Source organism: Myotis myotis, unplaced genomic scaffold (genome assembly GCF_014108235.1).
Source record: "Myotis myotis isolate mMyoMyo1 unplaced genomic scaffold, mMyoMyo1.p scaffold_m19_p_4, whole genome shotgun sequence".
NCBI lineage: Eukaryota > Metazoa > Chordata > Mammalia > Chiroptera > Vespertilionidae > Myotis > Myotis myotis.
In genome coordinates this window covers 13,830,352-13,848,516 of record NW_023416346.1, presented here as the reverse complement: position 1 = coordinate 13,848,516, position 18,165 = coordinate 13,830,352, and the positions used below count along the sequence as shown (strand labels likewise).

The following is an 18,165-nucleotide window of genomic DNA, read 5'->3' as shown; positions in this document are numbered from 1 at the left end:
CCATAAAAATGACTTTATCTATTTTCTGGGAGTGGGTGAGTTTTGCTGAGGAAGCAATACAGGTGTTTTACTCTCTGTCATATTAGATAATAAGACCCCTGAGTTAATCAAGCTATGTTTTCACCTGGGTAACATTTTGGACCACTATAATAGGTGTCTTGCTCTGGGAAAGCATTTTTTTTTTTCTAGCATAGTCCAGTGGTGCGAAAAAGTGGAAAATAAGGGTGGCATGAGAGTTGGGGTGAAAACCAAGAGCAGAGTACTACCTATGTTAGGCAAAGAGTGATTTAAAAAAGTTCTTCAGCCCAAGTACAATTCAGAAAGAGTTTAATAAACAGCCACTAAACATTGCATCAAAGCATTTGGAAACACAATTTCTACAGAGGCAAATGTCAGGCTTCCATTCTAATTCCATAAGATGATCATTAACAACCCCACTCCCACCCCCCATCCCCACATATCCACAACACTACACTCTTCTAGTCATAAATTTATCTACAGACACAGTCTTAGGAATAATGGGACTGGCATGCATTATTCCGGCAATGGCAAAGAAGCAAGGTGTATAGGGAAAGGATGGATGAAAATTCAACCAGCAGCTAATGATAGAGCCCTAGGAGCTTTGTTCAGGGGTAGACAGGAAGAATTTGTTTTTTGGTACCATCTGTGGCTTTACTTTGGGCTTCTAGGATATTCTGGATGAATGGCTAAGGCTGTCACCTTAATCTCATTCCCTTGAGCCATTACCATTAGAATTGGTCTCCTTGGATAACATATTGTGACTTTCTAAAAATCATTTTGTGTCCAAGCAACCTGCATTCAGGGCCCACCAAGCCTATTGATATTGTGCTGATCCTGAGATTAAAATGGACTTCCGTTCTCAATTCTATCTTCATTTTGGCCTTTGGAAAGAGAAATATGATGATTCTTTATTACAGACACTTGTAAAGAGCCTAGGCAAGTCACTCCAACATCAAAGACTTAGTTTATCTACCTTGTAAAAATATTATAACTGTCTCTTTTACTCACATTAAGAACAAATTATATCAGATGGCACCTAAGTAATATATTATTAAACTGGTAATAAAGTTAATTATTTAGTTGACTCAAAAATCAACTAGAGTCTGATTCACTGCTCCTTAGAATCAGCATTAACAGAGGACCAGAATTCCCTGACACATGGGAGCAAAGACATTGGGCCTGGACTAAGGTATGAAATGTGGAGAGTGTGGTAGGAAGAATTTGATTTTTGTCTGCCAGTATCCCTGTCTTTTTGAGCAAGAATTTAAGCCTTAACTACCACCCAGCTCATATCTGTTGTCCTATCCAGTACTTGACTAGGTACCTTAGCAGGGAAGTGACTTTTCTATCACTCTAATCCTTTTAAAATTATTGTGTAGGCATTTGATATAGATCTTTTTTGTTTCTATTCATACCTTTTTAGTGTAAATTTAAAAAATATTTGATCCTTTTCTTAAAGAGTTTGCAGGTGGCAATGAATCTAAACTAAGCAGTGGTCAGCTGGCTACAAGGGTTGAGGGCTTGAGAGAAGAGGGCTTTTGCTGGAGGAGATATGTACCAAAAATGTTACTATTTTTCTGAGGAGCTGGACATGTCAGGGAACCAGTAACCTTGGTGTCAGGCTGGCCCAGTTTATTCTATCAGTTTTGACCATACATGATAAACAGTGGTGAGTCTCAACTGTTCCCATTAACCTCCAAGCCAATAAAGGGGCTGAGGGCCATGTTTAGAGGATAGCACTAGCACCTGCCTTTGCTATTAATTATCTGATCTGGGCCAGTTAACAATCCTCCTTGGTTTGGACCTCTCAAACAGCCAAGGCTCCCACTACAAGTAATAGACCCTCCTGTACTTTTTGCACTGGGCAGAGTGCAATAAAATATATGCAGTTACCTCAACTGGGGAAGACTGGCAGACTAAGATGAGCAACTGGACAAATGGCAGTGTTTGGCTCTGATGAGGGTACACTCAGCAATGTTAGAGAAACAAGTAATTTTTCTGTTGTTTTTTTTTCTTCATTGAGGTTCATAAATATGAATTGAGAGTAATAGCTTGATAGAGGGTTAACAAGAAGAATCCTGAAACACATGAAGGGGAGCCCCAGGGTTTAGGTGCTTGGATGCTTCCTAGGGTATACTGTACTCTGGTTGCTGTGCTGCCACTATCTACTGTTTGCGAATCATGCCCTTAATAGCTGACTCCCGGTTGACATATGTGGCCCAATAGACCAGATTGAAAATGGCAAAGAGCACAGGAAAGACGATGCGGGAAATTTTGTCAACCTTGCTGACACTATTGTAGGTCTTGGTTTCAGTTGGGATGTCCGGCACGTAGGTGGTCTTCGGTGAAGCAATGGTAGTTGGTGTTGAGGGGGCACTGGGAGCAGCACCCTGGGAGATGGTGGAGAACTCAGTGTCCTTAGCCAGATTGATGGGATAGGTGGTCCCCACGATGTTGAAGGTGGTGCCTGTTTTCTTTGTCGGAGCTGCTGGTGTTTTCTTCTAGGGGCCAGAAAATGTAGGGGAAAAGGGGGAACAAAAAATCTAATTAGTTATTTACATTGAGCACCTTCAGAAGCTGTAGAAAGGAGGAACCCCGAGAGAAGTTAAGACACAGGGGGCCTAAAGCCAATAACACTGAGTAGACATGTGTGTGTCTAAAAACTTGTATCATCCTGGTTTACTAGCTATGTGGCTATGGCCAAGTAACTCCTCCTCTTTGAGCTTTAGTTTCTTCATCTGTAAAATGATTATCAAAATATTTGGCAGGGTTGTTGAGAGAATCAGATGACAGAATGGTGGTAGAAATCACTTGACAACTGTAAAATGTTGGTCACATGTAGGGTCCTATATAATCATCTGATTTTATCCTTATGGTAACCCTAATGAGGTAGGTGGGTGAGATTACTCCTATTTGACAGATGAGAAAAAGCCTCAGACTGAGTGGCAGAGCCCACAATAGCCACTTGGGCTCCTGACTTTTATCCAGGGCTCCTCCATGCTGCTTTCTATAGGCACAAGACACTTTTTAGTTACCTAAGAAATAACTCCAAAAGGCTTCAGTTATCAAGTGGCACATCTCCTGTGGGGAAGAGAGCTCGGTGAGTCTGAAAGTAACTTTGCCTTAATGACACAATAAATACTATGGTATGTTTACATCTATCATTACAACAGTATCTCAATCTTCATACATTGTAAATGTGTTCAGCAAACTAGGGGGCACACCAGAGTTTTCCACTCTTGCAAGGCTGCAGGCCAGAGCCACAGCCTCCCAGGAAGCTATGCAAATGCTCCCCTCTGACACAGAAAAGGCAGGGACAGCTAGGGGCTTGCTATAACACTCTTCTTTGGATTTTTTTCCAGATTAAAAGTATTCAATGGGAAACAAGTATGCACACATGTGCCAATTTATTCTCACATATATAATTTGGGTATATATGGACCCTCTGTGTAGAAAAGAGAAGAGACAAAGGTCAGGCCTGGGTTGGAAGAGAGAGGCTGAAGAATGGGAGGCCAAGGGAGCAGGCCAGTCCCAGACTTAGCCCAAAGTCAGTGGCCAAGTTCATAGTCTGTAGTGTTTTCAGCCTCACTCCCCACTCTGGCTTTTTCTTCCTTCCATCCCTCTTTGTTTCTAGGGACAATTGGGGCTAGATGAGCTTCAGAAATGCCCAAGAGTAGGGCATTTTATTGCCCTAATTTCACACACCTTACATTGTTCCCTTTCTCGGTGTTACTTTGCAACCTCTTCACTCCTCTACTTCCTATGTGTTTTCCTTCCTAGGTTTCTCTACTTCCTCCATCCCTTATTGACCCCATTCTCCCAATCTCTTCTCTTTTCTTCTTTACATAAGAGTCCCCATCATTTTGATTCCTTTTTCCCTTTAGACCACACTGCCATTTACCTTCCTGATCCTAATAACTTCTGCCAAATATTTACTGGGCCAAAAATTATGCTAGGTATTTATGGATAGGTGGGAAAGTTAAAATATGAGTCAGTTTTAGTCCCTGTTTTCCAGGAGTTCACAGTCCAGTGGGAGAGATAGCCTTCTGATCACATTATCACCATATAATGTGATCAGACCTCTAATAGATATGAGCAGAGTATGATAGAAATTCAGTAGAGAGAGGGGCAAGGTACCTACAAATGTTGGAAATGGTGGCTCAGAGAAAGCAATTACGTTTATAAACTTGGTTGCAAAAAAAAGAGCAGGAGCTCATCATATAGCGATGCAGCAGGCCAGTTCACAGGCCAAAGGGACTGTTTGTTTGAAGGGTGACAAGGAGTCTGCTGTAGCTGAATCACAGTGTGCACAGCAAAAGCATTGGATGTCATGTCCTCCTGTTGTGCTTGCTGGTGCTAGCTTTAGGGTTTTCAATCAGGGAGAGGGTGTTGGTTTAAGTAAATGAATAATCTGACTAATAGGACGTTTACAAAGCAATACTGGTCTTTCTCTTTGAGGATTACAGTCACTTTGCTACAAGTAGAAGTGGGGAGGAACTTTAAGGCTTCTAAAGGTCTTATAAATGCTTTAAATACTACATGGGACTCATTTATAATTAGCAAATTTATTGTGTGAATAGAGGCCTGCTGCTAAATGCCCTAGCTGTTAGATAAAAGAACACTTTACTATTTGACTGCTTACTTATTAATTCAGTTAGCAATCTCTTTTTCTCAAGGGTAAACACACACACACACACACACACACACACACACACACACACACACGCACACACAAAAGAAAAAAAACAACCTATTACCCTGACTTTGCTGGAAGCTTTCACACATTATTTTATTTAGTCATCTTATAAGCTGGTTAAGACAAAGTCTCCAAAAACAATCATTCTGAACAGCAAACACTTTCTTTAGCTTCATATATACTTTGTATTCTACAGGTGGGGTGAAGCAGCATTTGATTCAACTGCATATTTTTAAGTAATAAAGGAAAATATATTTTAATTTCCCTTGCCCTTTCCAACATGGCACATTTTAATAAACCCACATAATTTTTACTTAAATCATCAAAGAAGAAAATCAAAGCAAAAGTTGTGGTGTCACTAATGCAGGAGCCGGAATCAGAGATTATTGGTTAATATTTCTGCATCTAGTTTTCTAATACTTCACTATGCTCTGGAATTTGATAAATACAAACTAGACTGGCTTACCTTTGACCAAGTTGCAATTCTATTCCTACCTCCCTAGCCAAGTGCCTGGTTCTTAGGCATGCAATAGATGGTTACTGAATGAAAAAAATGACACCCCCTCCACTCAAGATTCTTGATGTACTATACTCTACAGAGAGTGTATCTCTATAGTTCCATAATTCATATACGACAAAACTGAAACTGACTTCTCCAAGTTCCCTCAAGCAGTCTGACCCTAGGACAAGAATGCCTTTCCTTCTAGAAAGCTACCTCATCTGGGTTTTGGGATGAGACAATGAAAACTTTTATGAACTGATGCATGTCCAACTTGAGTTTTCCTCAAATGGCACTCCTATCTATTGTTTTCAGAAGTACCATTTAGAGGATTAGTTCTAGCCCTGAATGTACGTGACACCCAGCTAGGGTTATAGAACATATGCATATATGATTCAGTGCCTCTATGTCAACTTCCTAACAATCATCCATCATTCCTAAAGCCCAGTTTTCAGAAGTGGGGCAAACTGTGGTAACTTGAACTCAAATACAAATCAGAGCAATGACAAAAAAACGAACACCACATTTTTCAATGAGAAAAGTACTTGAATAGACATTCGTCCAAAGAAGAAATACAAATGGCCAGCAACCACATGAAAAGATGTTCAACACAGTGCACTAGGCATAGGGAAAGACAAATAAAAACCCACCTCACACCCGTTAGGACACCTACTATCAACAACAACAACAAAACCAGAAAATAACAAGTATTGGCAAGGATGTAGAGAAATTGGAAACCTTGTACAATTTTAGGAATGTAAAATGGTATAGCTTCTATGGAAAATTGTATGTTGGTTCCACAAAAATTTAAAAATAGAATTGAAATATGACTCATCAATTCTACTTCTGGGTATATATCTCCTCAAATTGAAAGTAAGGTCTCAAAGAGATATTTGCACTTACATATTCATAGTAGCATAATTCCCAATAGCCAAAATGTAGAAGAAAGCCATGGTACATAAAAGAATAAATAAAACATGGTATAAAGATGCAATGGAATAGTATTCATCCTTAAAAAGAAAGGAAATACTAACACATACTTCAATATAAATAAACCTTGAGGACACTATGCTAAATAAAATAAGCCAGTCACAAAAAGACAAATACTGTATTATTCCATCTACATGAGAGTACACAAGAGTAGTCAGATTCATAGAGATAGAAAGTAGAATGGTGATTCCCAGTGGAAGGGAGCTTGGAGATTTATGGTTGTTTAATGGGTACAGAGTTTCTGTTTTGCAAAATGAAGAGTTCGGGAAATTTGTTAGACAACATTGTGAATATACTTAACACTACTGAAATATACATGTAAAATGGTTAAGCTGGTAAATTTTAGGCTGTTATATGAGGAAGATTAATTAAAATAAAACAGAACTAAAATGTAAGGGAGAAAGCACAAGAAGCATGCAGAGAGTCAGATAATGTCAAGGGAATTCAAAAGAGAAAAGGAGCATGCAAGATTAGGAGGAGGTCAATAAGCCAATAAAAAGGGGAGAAAATGCAGGTGGAAGAAAAGTAATCACTTGGAACAGTTTTCTGAGACAGTGGGAGATATCCAGAGCAAAAGTGGGGAATTACCTGGGGCCACATCACAGCTAAGGAAAGAGTGGATGATACTCAAATACTATCTGTGCTTTGGTGGGATGAAAGGTACACAGTAAGTTAAGACAAATCTCATACAATAGTTTTCACATTCCCCCATGAAGAAGTTAAAGTGAATGGTCAAGATTTAAAATATATTTTATAGGGAATAGAAGATAGAACTGATTAGGGACACAGATAAAGATTGCAGGCATAGGTTGAAGGACCAGCAGAATTCAAGAGTATAAGATCATAAATGTCAGCAATCCATTGACATCTGTGGAAATTTTTTTCAGAGAGAAGTAGAGGAGTTGGATTGAAGTGAGTGAGGAAGTTGAAAGTGCTGGCGAGTGACTGCAGTGATACTCCATGCAGCCAAGGCTGGATAGAAAAGGAAGGGAAACAGGGAATAATGGATTTTGAGAAACTACAGAGGTTATTCATTCATTTGTTAAGTATTTACTGAGCATCTACAACTTGGGAGGTTCTCTGCTAGGTGCTGGAGCTGCAGCACTGAAGAGTAAAACATGGCCCTTTCCCTCAAGGAGCTCACATTACAGAGAAGAAGGGCATGTAATTAACATGTAAGCAGTTAAATATGTACAGAAATGTAATAATGGTGATACATTATGCAAGGCAGTGGCAGAGAAGGATGATGAGTTCTAGTCAGAGAGAGTATCTTTTTGGAGGTGAGCAGAGATCTGAATAAAATGAGAATGCAAGCCATGAAAAGATTTGAATAACAAAACTTCCAGAGACAGAAAATAGTATTGACAAAGCACTTGGGGTTAGAAAGGGAGTGACTTGTACAAAGATCATCAAGGCCATAACTGAGTGAAGTAAATGGAAAAAAAAAGAAAAAAGGACAGGGAGTAGTGTGAGCACCCCTTTATCATGTCACCTAGGAAGTAACCTGGATCTGAGTCAGTGGGAGGGGCCACATGGTGGAGCTTGGGGCCAGCAGAGGGGTATGATGGACATACCAGCATAGAAACTGAGGGACCCTTTATTTCCAAAGGAACTCTTTTTTTTTTTTTCCTTTTTATTGCTAAAAGTATTACAAAGGGTATTACAAGTGTGTCCTTTTTTTATTTTTTATTTTCCGCCCTTGACAATTCCCTGGCCTCCCCTACCACCCAGTGTCTTATGTCCATTGGTTATGCTTATATGCATGCATACAAGTCCTTCGGTTGATCTCTTACCCTCCTCCCTCCTGCCCCCCAACCCTCCCCTGCCTTCCCGCTGCAGTTTGACAATCTGTTTGAGGCAGCTCTGCCTCTGTATCTATTATTGTTCAAAAGTTTATAATGGTCTCTATTATCCATGAATGAGTGAGATCATGTGGTATTTTTCCTTCATTGACTGGCTTATTTCACTTAGCATAATGCTCTCCAGTTCCATCCATGCTGTAGCAAATGGTAAGAGTTCCTTCTTTTTTACAGCAGCATAGTATTCCATCATGTAGATGTACCACAGTTTTCTAATCCATTCATCTACTGATGGGCATTTAGGCTGTTTCCAGATCTTAGCTATGGTGAATTGTGCTGCTATGAACATAGGGGTGCATATATCCTTTCTGATTGGTGTTTCTGGTTTCCTGGGATATATTCCTAGAAGTGGGATCACTGGGTCAAATGGGAGTTCCATTTTTAGTTTTTTGAGGAAACTCCATACTGACTTCCATAGTGGCTGCACCAGTCTGCATTCTCACCAGCAGTGCACGAGTGTTCCTTTTTCTCCACATCCTCTCCAGCACTTGTTGTTTGTTGATTTGTTGATGATAGCCAGTCTGACAGGTGTGAGATGGTACCTCATTGTTGTTTTGATTTGCATCTCTCGGATGATTAGTGACTTTGAGCATGTTTTCATATGTCTCTTGGCTTTCTGAATGTCCTCTTTTGAAAGGTGTCTATTTAGGTCCTTTGCCCATTTTTTTGATTGGATTGTTCATCTTCCTTTTGTTAAGTTGTATGAGTTCCCTATAAATTTTGGAGATTAGGCCCTTATCAGTTATGACATTGGCAAATATGTTTTCCCACACAGTGGGAGTTCTTGTTGTTTTGTTGATGGTTTCATTTGCTGTGCAGAAGCTTTTTATTTTGATGTAGTCCCATTTGTTCATTTTCTCTTTAGTTTCAAGTGCCCTAGGAGCTGTATCAGTGAAGAAATTGCTTCGGCATATGTCTGAGATTTTGTTGCCTTTGGATTCTTTTAGAATTTTTATGGTTTCCTGTAGTACATTTAAGTCCTTTATCCGTTTTGAGTTTATTTTTGTGTATGGTGTAAGTTGGTGGTCTAGTTTCATTTTCTTGCATATATCTGTCCAATTTTCCCAACACCATTTATTGAAGAGACTATCCTGGCTCCATTGTATGTTCTTGCCTCCTTCCAAAGGAACTCTTGACAGACAGCAGGATTCGGACTGGACAGTGGGGTCCAGTAAGGAAGATCAGTCCTGCCCAATTGGAGTGCAGGGGAGGTGCTCTTTCTTCCATCTGCAGAATGCCTGTTTCTGTTCCACCCTGCAGCAACCCAAGCCAGGGGGGAATTGTGCTGGGCTGGAAATCTGCACACCTGCAGCTGGGCCTGGTCAGAGGCTCCATCCATTGGGAGTCAGTGGACTCAGTCATTGGGCCTCCTTGGAGCCTGGTCAGAGGCCCCACCAAATGGGGGCCAACAGCACTAAAAGTTTCGAGTGCCAAGCTGGGCTTATTTATTTATATTATTACTAGAGGCCCGGTGCACAAAAATTTGTGCACTCGGGGGGGGGAGGGGGGAGTCCCTCAGCCCGGCCTGTGCCCTCTCGCAGTCTGGGACCCCTCGGGAGATAACGACCTGCTGGCTTAGGCCTGCTCCCGGGTGGCAGAGGGCAGGCCCAATCCCTAGGTGCAACCCCTGGTCGGGCTCAGAGCAGGGCCGATTGGAGCGTTGGGACACTGCCCCTGTCATGCACAGAGCAGGGCAGATTGGGAGGTTGTGATGCCACCCTCAGTCACGCTCAGGGTAGGGCCAATTGGGGGGTTGGGGCACTGTCCCCTGTCACACTCAAGGCAGGGTCGATGGGGAGGTTGCGGTGCCACCCCTTGTCACGCAGAGAGCAGGGCCAATCAGGGGGTTGGGGCACTGCCCCCGTCACACACAGAGCAGGACCCATCAGGGGGTTGGGGCACCGCCCTCTGTCACCCACAGAGCAGGGCCAAAAGGGGGTTGGGGCGCCGCCACTCTCACACTCAGGGCAGGGCCGATGGGGAGGTTATGACTCTACCCCATCACACACAGAGCAGGGCCCGTGGGGGAAGGGGTTGGGGAACTCCCTCCTACCAGGCACAGAGCAGAGCTGCTCAGGGGGTTGGGGCCCCGCCCCCTGTCACACACAGAGCCACAGGGCGATCAGGGGGTTTGGGCGCTGCCCTTTGTCACGCTGATCCTGGTGCCGGGAGGCATATTACCCTTTTACTATATAGGGTAGAGGCCTGGTGCATGGGTGGGGCTGGCTGGTTTGCCCTGAAGGGTGTCCTGGATCAGGGTGGGGGTCCCCACTGGGGTGTCTGGCCAGTCTGGGTGAGGGGCTGAGGGCTGTTTTCAGGCTGTGAGTGACTGAAGTTCCCAACCGCTCCTTTTTTCCTTTTTTTTTTTTTTTATTCTGGGCCAGCTTTACCTTGAGGCTTGGCTCCAGCTCTTAGGCCTCCGCGGCTGAAAGTAGGTTTCTGGCCTTTGCTTACAATGCTGCAAATCTGCTGGCTGAAGTCCAGCGGTATTTGTTACAATGTTTCTTAAACTGCCTGCTCAGAGGCCTGCAGCCACAGGCGGGGAACGTTGGTTTCCTCCACCGATCCTCCGTCACTGAGGCAAGCAAGCCTCATGTTAGTTTCAAGCGGCCTGGCTGCCGGCCGCCATCTTGGCTGACAGTTAATTTGCATATCTCGCTGATTAGCCAATGAAAAGGGTAGCGGTCATACACCAATTACCATGTTTCTCTTTTATTAGTGTAGACTAGAGGCCTGGTGCATGAAATTTGTGCACTTGTTGGGGGGGTCCCTCAGCCTGGCCTGCACCCTCTTACAATCCAGGAGCCCTCGGGGGATGTCTGACTGATGGCTTAGGCCCGCTCCCCACGAGGCCGAAGCTGGCAGTCAGACATCCTTAGTGTGAGCCTGGCTTCTGGCTGAGCAGTGCTCCTCCTGTGGGAGCACACTGACCACCAGGGGGAAGCTCCTGTATTGAGCATCTGCCCCCTGGTGGTCAGTGTGCATCATAGCAACTGGTCATTCCGCTGTCGGGCTGAAATTGGCTCTCTGACATCCCCTGAGGGGTCCCAGATTGAAAGAGGGTGCAGGCCAGGCCGAGGGACCCCAAGGGTGCACAGTTAGGGCCGGGGAGGGACAGGGGAAGTTGGCCAGACAGGGAGGGGTCACGGGAGGGTTCCAGGGTGTGTCCGCACTGTCTCACTCAGTCCTGATCGGCCAGACACCAGCAGCAAGCTAACCTACCAATTGGAGTGTCTGCCCCCTGGTGGTCAGTGCACATCATAGCAACTGGTCAACCAGTTGACTGGCCCCTGGTGGTCAGTCTACGTCATAGCGAGCAGTTGAGCAGCCTTAGCATATCATTAGCATATTATGCTTTGATTCGTTGAACGGCCAACTGGACAACCGGACATTTAGCATATTAGGCTTTTATTATATAGGATTATTATTTTTATTTATTTTAAAAGCCTCTCCTGCTTTAGGTGGCAGCAAGGGGGTACCAGCAAGCCAGGCAGAGCTGAGACATTGGAAGGAGAGGAAATGCCTACCCTCCTCTTACAAATTATGGGCACAACACCCCATGTGAGTCTGTTCAAACCATCTTGGCCAGGATCTAGATTCCCCTTCTCCCCACAGAGCCCAGGTATGTGAGCCAAAGTGAAAAGCTCAGAACAGCGACTTTCAAGGTGTGAGATAAAAGGTAGACCCAATCTCTGGGCTATGGAGGCCATGCTCACCAGACTAGTAGGGGCTCTGCCCTGCCAGACTTCAACCAGGTTGCCCAGGGACAGGCAGAGCCAGGCAGAGTCTGTACCACTGGGTACCACAAAACACCTAGTACATAAGACCACCCCACAAAATCTGGGAGGCATAGCAGTTTAATACATAGAAACAAAAACAAATGGACAGCAAAAATGGGTAGACAAATAACCCCCAAAATAAAAGAAAATGGGGAGTCACTTGCAGGAAGCTAATTCCAGCATGTAAGCAGGGCTGAATCATCTGGAATGGCTGAGGGCATTTCCCCAAACCTGAAAAGGATGCATAGATGATTGCTTGCTGCCAGACAGCTGAGGGCATTTCAATGTACATGTTATTGCCTCCTGCTGGCCAAACACCTAAACAGCCTTAGGCAGTTCCCCCAATCTGACAATGGATTCTGTATACTAAACCTTGGCCTTTGATATGTATATCTACCTTGATTTAGGACAATTTGTGTTAATAAAAAGCAAGGGGTCCAGAGAGACAGCAGAACTTGGTTCCTTTAGCTAAGTCTTCTCTTACTCCCCAAAATACCTTCCAAAATTATGTTTTGTCTCTAGACTCTTTAATCATTTACAGTGGTCCCTTCTCCAGATTCCTGAAACCCTTCAAGATGCTGGATTAAGAACCCAGCATTAATTGGCTCCTCAGACATGGACATTTGGAGAAGAAGAATTTGCCTAAGCAGAAACAACACTGGTATGGTGGTAAGATTGAACTGTGTGTAAAGATTGTACCAAGCTCTGGAAGTCACGAACTAGAGTGGGCAAGAAAAGTCTTTTGTCTTAAGTGAGATTATAATGGGGAAGAATTTGATTAAAAGGCAAAATTATAAAGAAATTGGAATATTAAAAGGTACTTTTTAAAATCAGGCTCAAAAAGGAGTGCTGTGGTCATCTTTAATGTGGCTTCTTGTTCAAATCATAAAATACCTAATTTGTACTGGGGATTGAAAATCTATAATTTCTAAAAAGTCACCAGATCCTTTCCCCCTGGAGAGGAGTGACTGGGCAGCTATAGAGATTAAATCTGTCAGCTTTCTCTCCGGGAGATGCCTTAATGCTTTGTTTAAAAATTACCGAAGAATGCATTGGGATAAGCAAATGTTGGCAAAAATAACTTTAAGAGCTAATCATTACTTTGGAAAATGGAGTAGAAAAAGATTTAGGAAAAGAACTTTGATTTGGTCTTGTTGATCTGTTGTTATCTATTAAGCATGCCTTTAGTTTAATTGAAAAGAGAAACACGGCCAGGTCAGTTGCTAAAATTTCACAAAGCAAGCAGGAGGTGGGGGAAGGGAGACACGTGGTGATCTTGTCCCACTCCTGAATGTGCTAGGAAAAGTCTCCTTCTCGCCATGAAAAGTTTAACAAAATTTAGAAATGCGTCTGGGATTCCTGTGCTTGCAAAATGCATGCAACAATACGATTTCAAATATTAGATAGATTTTGAGCTAAACTTAACTCTCTTTGCGATGCTACAGAATAAAAACCCAAAGCTGTGTTTTCCTCAGAATAATGGCAGATTTGACGCAATAAAAAATATAGGCTAGGTTATAGCAATAAAATTGGTATTTCCATAATAAAGAGTAGTTTATTTAAATAATAATGGACCGTGTTCCAAAAGTTAACATTAAAACTGCTAAAAAAGTTAGTAAGTCCTCAATGTTACAAAATTTGCCAAAGTAAATCTCTTAGATAATTATAATTGGCTCTAGAATCTCAAAATTGTTGAAACTTAAATAAATAATATCCTACCTAATAAAAGAGAAACATGGTAATTGGAGTACAACCGCTACCCTTCCCATTGGCTAATCAGCGAGATATGCAAATTAACTGCCAGCCAAGATGGCGGCCGGCAGCCAGGCAGCTTGAAACTAACATGAGGCTTGCTTGCTTCAGTGACGGAGGACTCCAACATTCCCCACCTGCCGCTGCAGGCCTCTGAGCTGGCAGTTTGAAACATAGTTACAAAAATAGAAGCTAAACAAAACCCAAGAAACCAGCTTTCAGCTAGCCGGGATCTCAGACCTGGAGTTGACACAGAGTTTCTATTGTAGAACCGAAACAAACCAGATACCTGCTTTCAGGAGCGGAGGCCTAAGAGCTGGAGCCTCAGAGCTAAAGCTGGCTCAGAATAAAAAAAGAAAAAAAGGAGCAGTTGGGAGCTTCAGTCCCAGCCTGAAAACAGCCCTCAGCCCCTCACCCAGACTGGCCAGGCACCCCAGTGGGGACCCCCACCCTGAAGGGTATGTGACAAGCTGCAAACAGCCATCATCCCCTCATCCAGGCTGGCCAGGCACCCCAGTGGGGACCCCCACCCTGATCCGGGACACCCTTCAGGGCAAACCAGCCAACCCCCACCCATGCACCAGGCCTCTATTCTATATAGTAAAAGGGTACTATGCCTCCCAGCACCGGGATCAGCATGACGAGGGCAGCACCCAAACCCCCTGATCGCCCTGTGTCTCTGTGTGTGACAGGGGGCGGGGCTACAACCTCCCTATCGGCCCTGCTCTGTTCCTGACAGGAGAAGGCACCCCAACCCCCTGATTGGCCCTGCTCTGTGCCTGATAGGGGGGAGCTCCCCAACCTCCTGATCACCCTATGGCTCTGTGTGTGACAGGGTGTGGCGCCCCAACCCTCCCACCTCACGGGCCCTGCTCTGTGTGTGACGGGGTAGAGCCATAACCTCCCCATCGGCCCTGCCCTGAGTGTGACAGTGGCGGTGCCCCAAAACCCTGATCGGCCCTGCTCTGTGGGTGATAGAGGGTGGCACCCCAACCCCCCCACCCCACGGGCCCTGCTCTGTGTGTGATGGGGTAGAGCCATAACCTCCCCATCGGCCCTGCCCTGAGTGTGAGAGTGGCGGCGCCCCAACCCCCTTTTGGCCCTGCTCTGTGGGTGATAGAGGGCGACGCCCCAACCGCCCCCCACGGACCCTGCTCTGTGTGTGATAGGGTAGAGCCATAACCTCCCCATCAGCCCTGCTCTGTGTGTGACAGGGGGCGGTGCCCCAACTACCCTATAGGCCCTACTCTGTGAGTGACAGGGGGGAGCTCCCCAACCCCCTGATGGGCCCTGCTCTGTGCGTGACCGGGGGAGCTCCCCAACCCCCTGATCGACCCTGCTCTGTGCGTGACAGGGTATGGAGCCCCAACCCCCCTGATGGGCTCTGCTCTGTGCGTGACAGGGGGTGGCGCCACAACCTGCCCATTGACCCTGCCTTGAGTGTGACAGGGGGCGGTGCCCCAACCCCCCAATCAGCCCTACCCTGAGCGTAACTGAGGGTGGCATCACAACCTCCCGATCCGCCCTGCTCTGTGCATGACAGGGGGCAGCGACCCAATTCCCCAATCGGCCCTGCTCTGAGACTGACCAGGGGCTACACCTAGGGATTAGGCCTGCCCTCTGCCACCAGGGAGCAGGCCTAAGCCAGCAGGTCGTTATCTCCCGAGGGGTCCCAGACTGCAAGAGGGCACAGGCCGGGCTGAGGGACCCCCCCTTCCCCCCCGAGTGCACAAATTTAAATTAATAGAAATATTTTTAATTTAACTGATCTAATATACTTGAAATCACATGGAAAGCTTTATCAAATAAAAATTAATAAATATATTTTACTTATATACATATATTTTAAATGTTATGAAGGTTTTGGCCTCTAAGGAGGGTAAAATAAAGTAGCAAAATATTTTTTAAATAAAGCCAAGTTTTTCAACAGCAGTGGAATTTTAAGATGGAATTTTAAAAACAAAAGCTCTAGTGGTGTTTTAAATAGTGGTCTGCATTTTAAATAGTCTGGAAGTGGGGCAGCACCTGTGCCTCATTAATCAAACATATAACTTACTAACTTTGCTTTTTTAATAAAAATACCTATTTTAATTACTTAACAAATTAGCTTTTTAAAAATATAATCAAGGTCTCATATAAATTAAGTTATATGAGAAGCCAATATTTTTATAAGCAATTGAATCTTAGTAAAGTCTTCTACGAAAATTACTGAGGCTTCCCATAATCCCTCTGTATATGCAAATAAGCCAAAGGGAATACTCTTTAAAAAGTAAAGTTCTAAGCGTAATAAAAAGGAGAAATTTTAAAATTTTGAAATCTCTTCCACTAATATTTACAGGGTAAACTGAAAATATTATTCTGACACTAAATCTGATCATTAATAGTAGTCACCATGACTATAAGGAGAGCCATTTAATGTGATTACATGGCCTGGCAGTATTGATAAGCATCTAAAAATCAACCGCGTTTGTTACATTTGTAAAAAAAAAAGAAAAGTGTCTTTTAAAAGAAACTCTCTAAGTGTTACCTAAAAATTACTCTGGAAGGAAATAGAGGTTTCCTTCGAATGTCTGGAAAACTGTAATTAAACATCAATATATTAGGCCTCAAAAAGAAAAGTAAGTAACTTGTAATTTTGCCTCCCTAAACATAGCTAATGTAAAGTTACTCAAAGACTAATAGCAGAAATTTAAGTAATGTCATTTACTGTCCACTGCCAAGGACAAGTAAAGTAAAAAAAATAAGCTTTATTTCAAATTAATTTAAATTGGCAAGTTGAAATAAATATTTATAGGAATTTAAATGTACTAAACAGGAACCTGTTCTTAAAGCATTAATTTTTTTACTGACAATTCATCTCAGAGTAAAAACTGCTTAACATGCAATGAATCCAAAGCAGTCATATTTCTGTGCAAAAAAATTAAAAGTTATCAAGAGTGCATTGTAAGATTTCCAAAAGTCTCTTAATATTATTTAAATCAAAAGGGGGGAGGGTAGTAGAATAATCCCCTGTAAGAAAACATCCTGTAAGAAAATTACATCAAGCCTCAATTGCTTTCAATTTTTTACTTTGAAAATTATTTTTCATTTGTAATGCTAATAGCAAGACACCCAGGAAGACACACATGGTGTCAAAATAAGCCAAAGGAAAATCATTTGGAATTAATTGACATTTTCACAAAATTGAATGCCAAGGCCACAGAATATACATTCTTCTCAAGTGCACTTGGGACATTTTCAAAGACAATCTACATGTTAGGACACAAACTAAGTCTCTGCAACTTCAAGAAGATTGAAATCATATCAAGCATGTTCTCAGACAGATCACAATGGCATGAAATTAGAAATCAACTACAATAAAAAACACTCCAAATCATTCAAACACTTGGAGGCTAAAGAGCATGTTATTAAACAATGAATGAGTTACCAAAGAGATCAAAGAAGAGATTTTTAAAAATCCTGGAAACAAATGAAAATGCACATACAACAACCCCAAATCTATGTGACTCAGTGAAAGCAGTCCTGAGAGAGAAGTTCATAGCACTACAGGCCTAGCTCAAAAAAACAAGAAAAACTGTTAGTAAGTTATCTAAGTCTACAACTTAAAAAATTAGAAGGAGAACAACAAGAAAAACCCAGAGTAAATAGAAGGAAGGACATATTAAAGAGCAGAAATAAATAACATAGAGACTAAAAATAATACAAAAGATCAATGAAACCAATAGTTAGTTCTTTGAAAAGATAAACGAGATTGGTGAACCTTTAACCAGACTCATCAAAAAAAAACAAAAAAAAACAAAAAAAAACAAAAAACAAAGAGGACCCAAATAAACAAAATCAGAAACAAAATATCAATTGACCCCACAGAAATACAAAGGATTGTAAAAAAAAAAAACAAAAAAAAAACAAACAAAAAAAACCCAAAACACCATGAATGACTATATTCCAGGAAACTGGATAATCTGAATGAAATGGAAATATTTCTGGAAAAAATGCAATCTTCCAAAACTCAATCAGGAAGAATCAGAAGACATGAGTAGGCTGATAATTACTGATGAAATTGAAGCAGTAATAATAATAATTTAAAAAACTTCCATCAAACAAAAGCTCTGGTCCAAATGGCTTCACATGGGAGTTTAACCAAACATTCAAAGAAGAAATAGCATGTATCCTCCTCAAACTATTCCAAAAAGTTCAAGAGGAAGGAACACTTCCAAGCTCTCTCAATGAGGCCAGCATTACCCTAATTCCAAAACCAGATAAGGACACTACAAAGAAAATGAATTGTAGTCCAATATTCCTGATGAACATAGATACTAAAATTTTCAACAAAATATTAGCAAATTGAATCCAGCAAAACATTAAAAATATCATACACCAGACCAAATGGGATTTAGTCCAGGGGTGAAAGGCTAGTAAATATTCACAAATCAATAAATGTGATATATAACATAACCTGATTGCAAGACAAAAATCACATGGTCATATCAATTGATACAGAAAAAATCATTCGACAAAATCCAACACAATTTTTTTAATTAAAAACTGTCAGCAAAGTGGGAATAGAGG

General features: G+C 42.4%; 1 protein-coding gene across 3 annotated transcripts in view; it reads right to left on the bottom strand.

The window, feature by feature from the left end:
- Positions 1-1,078: 1,078 nt before the first annotated feature.
- GABRA3 (gamma-aminobutyric acid type A receptor subunit alpha3) overlaps positions 1,079-18,165 on the bottom strand; it is a 231,952-nt gene continuing 214,865 nt past the window's right edge. For 2 of the 3 annotated variants that reach the window (XM_036305993.1, XM_036305992.1), the window contains one exon: positions 1,079-2,522. In XM_036305993.1, the coding sequence (XP_036161886.1) occupies positions 2,187-2,522 (336 nt within the window). In that variant the 3' untranslated portion in view covers positions 1,079-2,186. The remainder of the gene's footprint in view (positions 2,523-18,165) is intronic. The other variant, XM_036305994.1, reaches the window with a different exon arrangement.